Genomic DNA, 9,374 nt, shown 5'->3' with positions numbered 1-9,374 from the left:
TGACCTCGATTCCTAGGAAAAAAATAAAGATCACCAAGATCTTTAAGAGCAAACTCATCACTTAAGTCCTTCAATAGTCCAGTCACTGCTTCATTAGATGAACTGGTGACAATAATATCATCAACATAAATAAGCACAAATATTGATGTATGTGACTTATTGTAGATAAAAAGAGATGTATCGGACTTTGAAGGCATAAAGCCAAGAGGTTGAAGTTTTTGGCTGAGACGTGATTACCATGCTTCGGGAGGAGCTCATGTGGCCACAATGCTCAAGAGCCATTTACCTGAGAGAGGGGGGCCAGAATACTAAATGGTTCCAATGCAAAGCATAATACTAATCTAGGAAATTAATATAATTTGAGATTTCTTACCGCATACAATATATGGTAATAGTAGTAACATATTATATTAACTGTATTCATCACGAAATCATGAGTTGTTCATATATAGTGAATTGTGCTAGCTCTGAGTTTTTTTTTTCTTTTGACAAGGCTGGTTTTTTATTTATCTTTTAGCGAGAAGAATTCTAATACCAAGGTCATTAAAAAATTCACCACCTAGCGACGACTACTAGTACAAGTCTGATGTTTTTAAGGAGTAACTAACTAATTAAGGCCTTTGTCGCACATTGGGCGGCAACGATCTAACTGACAAACGTGAACCTACACCCAACGGAAGATTGCAGTAGCTAGCTACCAGCTGCCTTTGCCTGCCATCAGCAGCAGTTGGAAGTCGAAGATGGCGAGGTTGTCGACGACACAGTAGGTGGAGCGGCTAGCGGGAGGGTGCACCGGAGGATGATGCCACGGTGAACATCCAGGATGAAGCAGTTGCTAAAGTATAATATACAGTACATACATGACAGGTTATGCTGTTATTAGCTAGCAGCAGAGAAGTTCATTTATTCCTGCATGAGGTAACAACAGGGACAAAATGGTGGGGATTACATGCTCCAAACACGGTCCTTCTGCTGGTAATAGTTTACAAACAATTCAAACTACTGTATGTGATTGGAGTTTTGCACCTGTCCTGAAAAACATGCGCATGGTGCGACATCATTCCTTGGTTGAGAGAACAGATGGTGTTCAGGACTTTCAGATAGACTGAGCAATGAGCATCACGGAAGTCAGCTTTATGCCTAGAGGCTGGCAATTAATATATATACATGTGACTGACACTGAACCAGAAGTTTAGAGACAGTAAACTTAAGTTGTAATTTCAAGGATTTCAGTGACGCACTAGGAATTATCCGGCCATGAAATGCTACTCAAAGCTTGACCAGGAGCGGAACGGATGAGATCCTCTCTTTTGGCCCGTTTAATGTGGGCAACCACAAAAAGAAGGCCACCAACTTGCATCATCATGGTCCTTTCTTGGTAATGTTGCCGTCACAAATACTCCCTCCGTTTCTATATATAAGTCTTTTTAGATATTTCACTACAGACTACATACGAATCTTTTTTCAAAAGTACTACCTATTTTTTACCAAATTCAAAAAACGTATGTCGAAATTGAAAAAAAAATCAAAAATAGCACCCTGTCGGTCTATAGTGGCCCGAAGAATGGCCCATCAGACTGCGGTGCGCCGAAGAGGGGCCCGTCGGCCTCCAGGTGACCGAAGAGCGGCCCGTCGGCCTCCCGTTGGCTGAAGAGTGTCAGGGACACAAAACATAATTAAGATGGCCTTAAATGAAAAAGTTATCAACATGAAAAATCTTCGTCTCGTCGAAACGGTTGATTTTTATATAAAAATCGTCTTAATCTGAGATCGTATGCAACCTGTAGAGTCAAAACAAGGTCAGGGACAGAAGCTGCAGAGTTACTTCGGACAGACCGAATGGATGTCAGAAAATTTGTCACGGAGCACCCGGTGCACTCGGTGAGACCTTATGAAATACAGAAGAGTACACAAATTTGGTCACGTTCACTCGATGAGACCGAACCAAACCACTCGGAGGATCCGAATGGATCCGAAAAATTGCTAGAGATTTTTGGATAGAATTTTTAGTCATTTTTAGTGCTTTTATTGTACGGGAAGTCCAGCCGCCTCATAAATCGATGTGGTCATTGTTCATCTGCACCGGGAAGATGCATGCGGGCATTGAAAAAATGTCTCTGTTGAGATGGCAGGAATTGAGACCAAAACTTTCGGCGGTGGCGTCATCCACCATGCAAAGTAGAGGCAATGGTCACCTCTCAGGCTTGTCACCGTGTACCCTCGACGCCGGGGGTGATGCACACAAAATCGTCACCGTGTATCGGCCGGAAGCGCGGTACGCAAGCAGTCTTCCCGGTGCATACGAATAATTTTTTGAATAAAAAATCCTAACTTTAATTCCATATTTCCGTTTTCCTTTTAATAAACAACTAATCACTTATTGCAGGGAATAAACACCTAGTTATCTTTTTTTTAACGCATTCGGTCTGTCTGAAGTAACTCAGGACCTGCACCGGGTGTCCCGTGACAAATTTTCTGACATCCATTCAGTCTGTCCGAAGTAATTGTGTAGCTTTTGCCCATGACCTTGTTTTGGCTCTACAGGTTGCATACGACCTCGGATTGAGACGATTTTTATATCAAAATCAACCGATTCGACGAGACGAAGATTTTCCATGTTGATAACTTTTTCATTTAAGGACATATTAATTATGTTTTGTGCCCCTAACACTCTTCGGCCAACGGGAGGCCGACGGGCCCCTCATCGGTCGCCTGCAGGCCGACGGGCCCCTCTTCGGCCTTCCGCCTTCCGACGGGGTGCTATTTTTTATTATCATTATTTTTTGACATATGCTTTTTGAATTTGGTACAAAATAGGTAGTACTTTTGAAGAAAAAAATCCTACATACGGATCGAAATGAATAAATCCACACTCTAAAGTATGTCTATATACATTGTATCCACACTCTAAAGACTACTCCCATATGACCCTACACTCCGGTATACATCATCAATGGACTTACCACCCCCAAGTAGTGATGATAGTTTTGGGCCAAGTTATGGACTCTCGAGAAAAGACTGCTCAAGAAACCCTACCACAAGCCCGAAATGCCAACACGCGCGGATCATGTGTTGAGTATCTTATCGTAGTTCAGGGTGGACACGGTCCGAGCCGGTTTGGACCGATCGCCGACGGTTCGGTCCGGACCGGACCGAGCAGCGTAGCGGTCCTGTTTTCAGGGACCGGACCGGCAATGGCAGAGCTCAGGCCGGACCGAGAGGACTATGAGGACCGGCCAAGACATGGGCAAAGCGCGCTCTGGAGCTCCGGCGACGGCTCATCGGAGAGATATCTTGCTAGAGGAAGTGCATCTCGTCGAAAAGATGTCTGGGAGCTTGAGAAGAATCAGAGGAAGCTACATGACCAAGAAGAACACCAGAGAGAGCTTATCGGCGAGGAAACTGGTACGACGGCCGGTGGATGGAGATGAAGGGGACGATGGCTGACGCGGCGATGTAGGACCTCCCTTGTTGATTTTATTTTTTTTGGCGGAGATGATAGATCCAAGTGGAGGAGGTCCAGTGGACATGATTTCCGAGGCCAGAGAGTCCGTTGGCGTGTTGAGCCGCGGACGGCAGCTACCGCGGCGGCGGCCTCCGCGATGACAACCACCCCTGCCACGCCTGGACCTCCACCCCCTCGCCACATACCTGATACGTCACAACCACACCCCCGGCAAGCCCACGCCACGCTCCCGCCACGCCCCCGCCATGCCACCGAAGCTTCGCTCGGTCCGCTCGGTCGGGCCGAGCTTTAACCGGACCGGACCGAGGTTTTTTGGGTCCTGTTTTCAGGACCCGGACCGGCCAATTTTTTTACCGAGCCAGGACCGAACCGGCCCGGGTCGAGCAGGCCACGAGCAGGTCCGAAAGACCGCTCGTCTCGTCCACCCTGAATCGTAGTTTATCAATTGTGCAGGAACCAACTTAACCCTCTGTTGCCATTAAGTTATAAACCATCTTATGCTTTTAGCTTCTTTTCCATCTCGACCCTGTTCCGTATGTCCAGAACTCTTTCCATCTCGACCATACTGATAGTCGACCATATTTTCTCAAACAATATTTCTAGGGTTTTTTTTTCAAAAAAGAAAAGGAAGGCTTCAATGACAAAGAAAAGTAAAAAGTGACAGAGTGCCCGACTCCGACTGTACTCCACCCCTAATTCATCTCTTGAATTTCAAGCTCTGGACTAATTTACTGGCACATATTTCCATTTTTGAGCCGCAAGCAACACTCGTGCATCTGGGTTTCAACCTGAACAAATATTATGCCTGAAACAGTTCCATTTGCCAAATCAATGAAATCGTCCTTCCGAACACAACTTGCTAAAGTAATAAAAATGCAGCAATGACAGTTGGCTATGATCAGCTTCAGGTGTGCCATGTCGTTTTTGCTGTCAACCTTCATTTATCCTCTCAAGGCGGCCCAAGTGAAATACTCACCTCAATTCCACAACAACACATTAAAATGACAAAGGTAACAGAGACAAAGCAAATGGAATTTCACTCCAGCATTCAATAAACAGAGACCTCTTATCGTCCATGCCCGATCAAAGAGCTCCATAGCGCTTCAGGGCTTCGATTTATAATGAAGGATTCTGAGGAATCACTGAGCAGCCGCTCTGTGCAAAAGGCCAATGTGTAAAATATCTGATAATTTGAGGGGTTGATCTTCGAACATTGTGTCTATCCATCTTCATTATGACTTTAATATGCCCCGCTCGTGTGCTGTAATTGTAAGCCTGTTAGAAGAGTAACAGACTGAATGTCACTCTGGTTATCAATAATAAAAAGTTTCTCAAGTGGATGCGGAATGTCTACAGTTTCAGAACATACTCCCTCTACCATAATAATTATAGTAGAGAAGAACTAAACTAGTTTTCCCCAACTACAATTATTATGGTACAGGGGGAGTAGAAGCTAGAATAATAAAGCAGTAGAACTAGAACTAGAGCAAGTTTTTCTTAGAAATTTCACTCACCTGTCTAATTGTAGAGAGATTCATCTGGGAAGATATTATGGCCATCTGTTGTGACATGGACTAGGATCCCTTGTTTTTCTTCCTCTAAACAATTCCTGAACACTTGGGCATGCGGGCAGCCAATCATGTACACACGTTTCAGCAAGCACAGGTTCTGTGCCTGATCCAGCATTGGGCAGTCCTGTGCAAACAGGTCCTGCAGCTTACAGAGGTTCGAAATTCTCCTCAAACATGCGTTGTTCTTCACCTTGAGCCATGCAACTGCGGGGAGGCTGACGATTTCTTCCAGTTTGTGAGCACCTTCAATGTGGATTTTCTTAAGGTTAACGACCTTGGACAAGTCAGGAGGCAGAGCTGTCAGTTTTGGGCAATCAAGAAGAAACAGGCGCTTAAGTTCAGGCATCAGAGATATCTGTGGAGAGTTGCCCTCCATGTTATCACAAGGATCCCCGGTGTTGAGGGACCAACTTTGCAAACTGCACATTCCAATGATGTGAAGCAGTACAAGCTTTGGGAAAAAGACAGCAGGAATTCCGACCCCTTTACCCAGGAATTTTGCATCAATGGTCTCTATGGCATCTGCACCTTTAATCTGAAAAACTTCCAGTTGTGGCATCTGACCTGCCGGTGGAAGCTCTGAACATGATATGCACTCATTGAGGTGCATATGACGCAAACTTGGAATATTAAGCTCCGGTTCCAATAGCCATTGTGGGAATATTGTGCCTGGGAAACCAATCAGAAAAATGTATTCTAGGCTTGGTGATGGAATAAGCATAGCATAGACTTGTTGAATCCTCTCAACCTCATTGGTCTCATAGCGGGTACTATCATGAGTGCACTGTAGTCCCAGTTCTCTAAGATTGTGACTGTTCTTCAGTACAAGTTCACCCCCTGGCCTAGCTTTCTCAAGCTTATCAACCCATAGGCGCTGGATGTTGGGGAGGCGCCGCAACTCATCCAACGTGAATCCAGTCTCGCTCTCAAAAACTCCTCTAAGATTGTAGAGATGCTGAAACTTTGCAATTCCCTTTGGAACACAATGAAGTGCGGTCTTCTCTAGCTCCAAAAAACTTATGTTAGACAGTCTCATCAAACCAGCTGGCAGGCTATGCAACTGATGGCAACCAAGCAAAGAGAGGTATTCAAGGCTGATGAGGTTCCGTGTGGACTCCGGAAGTTTGTCAATATCTGTAAAGCTTAGATCTAGCAACCTCAGTAGCACCAAGTTTCCCACTGACTCTGGTATGTTTTGGATGCTTGTTTGACGGAGAACTAAGACACGGATATGCTGGAGCTTTCTGAAAATGCCATTGTGAACAGACTTCAAGTTCTTGTTATCAAAAAGAAAGAGGGTCCTCAGGCACTTGTGCTCTTCTAGAGCGGGTAATTCTTCTACAACATTGCTGATCCCTAAGCGGCGTAAATTTGGTACGGCTCCTCTATTTTCCACATTCATGAACAAGGAGTAATCACTGTTCACATTCATGAATAAGGAGTGATCCCTTGTCAGATGTTGCCCAAGTGACCTCAATAGATCATGCATCGTTGACACACTTTTGTCTATGAACTCTGGTTTTGGTTGCAGAAGATTCCTCCTGATTAGTTCATGGTAGTACCCTTCAGCAGTCTGATGTATTGAGCACTCAGGCTCTTTCCTCACAAAACCTTCGGCAACCCACCAGTAAGCAACAGCATCGCGACATATTCCAAAATTTGGAGGCAGCAAGGCACACCATAGAAAGCACTGCTTCAGTTCATGGGGAAGGTTTCTGTAACTTACATACAGTGCACTTCCTACTCCAACGGGGAGTCCATTAATAGACCATTGACTATCTCGGATCCTCTTCCATTCCTCCTCTGTTTTTCTGGAGGACAGGACACCTGCAACAGCCTTGATAGCAAGAGGAAGACCGTCACATTTTTTTACAATGGCCCGCCCCAACTCCTGGAATGTACTACCGTACGGCTGGAAGGAATTCTGCATAAGTAGCCTCAGGCCATCATCCTCAACCATTATTTTTACCAAGTGAATATTGGTTGAATTTATTTCTTGCAAAACCTTGTGGTCCCTTGTGGTGATAAGGACACATGCATTCAAGGCATCCACGAAAGATAGCTGAAGAAGATCGATCCAGACATCAGGTAGACACACATCATCCAATACAAGAAAAACAGTCTTTCTTTTGATAATGTCTTTTAGACGTAGTATAAGCTCGGTCTGTGTGTTTACTTGATCGCAGTTTCCTCCAGCCATTCCAATTGCCTGCCGTAACAATTCAGTAACAGTGTAGGTCTCAGAAATGCACAACCATATATGAATCTGGAATTCCTCCCTTATCCTCTGCTCCCAATATATCTTCTGAGCTAATGTTGTCTTGCCAATGCCTCCCATTCCTTCAATGCCAAAAACACTTGGCACATCGCCTTGGCACCTATCGACAATAGCTTTTGCCATGGAATCAACAGCACGTGTGATGGCTGTCCCGACAACCCCTGGTGCAACTATAGGAACTGTCTGTCTTGTATCCACAGTTGTTATCTGGGGCTGCGGAGACCTGGGTCTCCCCGGGGTAAACATGTCTGATGTCCTTTTAATCTCGTCAAGCTCTATGTTTATGTTCTTGATTCTTGTACCAACCCTGTGGTCTTCTAGAAGCTTTGCAAAACAAGAGAACATGGAGCAACATGGGGATGATCTATGCCTCATATCTGAATGAACCATGAATAGGTCTATGACATCATCAACATTGAACATAACATCGCTGATGCGCTTCCACCATAACTTGACCGCGTCATCTCTCATGGCCAGAGCTTCAGCATCATGACGTACTGCCCTGAAGCTTTCGAGATTTTGCTGGAGCCTCGTGATATCCCTTCCCACACAGAGTGTCATCACAACCTCATCCTCGACAAGCTGACCCAGTCTTCTCAATGATCTCGACAAGAGACCATCCAAAACAGTCGCCATAATACCAACCTGCAGATTCTCACTCAGTGGCTTGCTCCTGTAGTTGACACTACATTCTGCTTGGTAAGCTTACTAAACAATCATAGGTCATTGCTCCCCACAACTCACAAGATAGGATGCCCTTCTCTGCACAGATCATAAATTAAATACAATCACTTAATTAGTTTCAAAAAATACAATTCATGTAATCAGGTGTTCAAGGCAAACAAAAAGAAAACAATCCATGAGATGATAAGAACGAACTCAGGATGCTCTGTTACTAAGACAATAAAAAGCCATGTGCAGAAGAGAAATTTCTCTTCAAAATTGGAAATCATCTCAACTAGAAGAACAACTAACTGGAAGCAAAGCAACCAGTGAAGAGATTGATGCAGAGGCCGGGGGTTTGAACCTCCTTTTCCAAAAAAAAAAACAGTGAAGAGACGGAAGCAAAACCGAAGAAACCGTGGAATGCAAACATGATGATTCATTATTAAAGCAAAAGATGGTACCTTTCTATTGTAACGACAGATCCAAAAAGAAACCGAGGGTGCTATCTTGCTGGGATAACAATAAAGGATTCTTGCTAGCCATGAAAGGAATTGGTCGCCGTGCCTTGGTGCAGGCGAGCAGCAGGGGATATCGCTGGCTTAGGCAAGATCAAACTAGCTTTTGTTGGATGATTGCTGACAAGCTAATTAAGCACCTTGGTGCAGACGAGCAGCAGGAGAAGAGAGCCTGCTGCTGATCCTTGAAAGTCAAATGCATAATGGCCACCTTATCGAACATTTGCATCAGATTCCTTCAATATGAAAGTAGTGAGAAAAGGACAATCATTGATCCACACTTACAAGTCGTCGTTCTGTTTATTTATTCAGCCATAATATAATATAGGGTTGGCCACTTGTCCAGTTGTCCTCATCTGCTCATCATGTGTAGAATCAGTACACATCATGTGCCAACCTAGGAAGTTGCAAGGTTTTGATTAGGGCAAAGATTTGTCATTAACCGAGAAGCAGGGGATTAGGAAGCCCACATGAGCATTTCTTCGAACAAGTCATGTGCACCAACTCATTTGTTGCACTAGTGCTGCTTTTTACCAAATAAAATCAATCAAATGGAGTAGTATATATCCAGATATATTATTTTCTTAAGGTTTGCATTCACTTGAATCTTAACCATTGACGAAAGATTCATCATACCTATGAATAATTCCTACTTGCGCCTCCGCCGCCTAACAACCACCACCGGGTGGTTGGTCCTCCTCGCTCTGGCCGCCGCCGTCTGCGGAATCCTTGAACCGCCCCTAGGCGTAGAGCAGCTGGCCCGGAACAATGGGGCACGCGCATGCCCATCGTTTGTGTCGACGCTGGCATGCTGCACGGGCATGACGACGCGGCGACGAGAGCCGTTTGGAGCCAGCAGGAGCCGGGGACGCCGACGC

The 9,374-nt window shown here is 44.9% G+C and overlaps 1 protein-coding gene across 1 annotated transcript; it reads right to left on the bottom strand.

The window, feature by feature from the left end:
- Window positions 1–4,984: 4,984 nt before the first annotated feature.
- LOC123452877 (putative disease resistance protein RGA3) lies at window positions 4,985–7,951 on the bottom strand. The gene has a single exon (XM_045129604.1). It carries the CDS (start codon window positions 7,949–7,951, stop codon window positions 4,985–4,987), a length of 2,967 nt encoding a protein of 988 aa, XP_044985539.1.
- Between the last annotated feature and the right edge of the window lie 1,423 nt (window positions 7,952–9,374).

The sequence above is a fragment of the Hordeum vulgare genome, chromosome 5H (assembly GCF_904849725.1).
Source record: "Hordeum vulgare subsp. vulgare chromosome 5H, MorexV3_pseudomolecules_assembly, whole genome shotgun sequence".
NCBI classification, from domain to species: domain Eukaryota; kingdom Viridiplantae; phylum Streptophyta; class Magnoliopsida; order Poales; family Poaceae; genus Hordeum; species Hordeum vulgare.
The sequence above is the reverse complement of the archived record's forward strand: the minus strand, read 5'-3'. Positions and strand labels throughout refer to the sequence as shown.

Coding starts and splice junctions, on each gene's coding strand:
- LOC123452877 (XM_045129604.1), bottom strand. CDS start 7,951: ATGGCGACTGTTTTGGATGGTCTCTTGTCGAGATCATTGAGAAGACTG.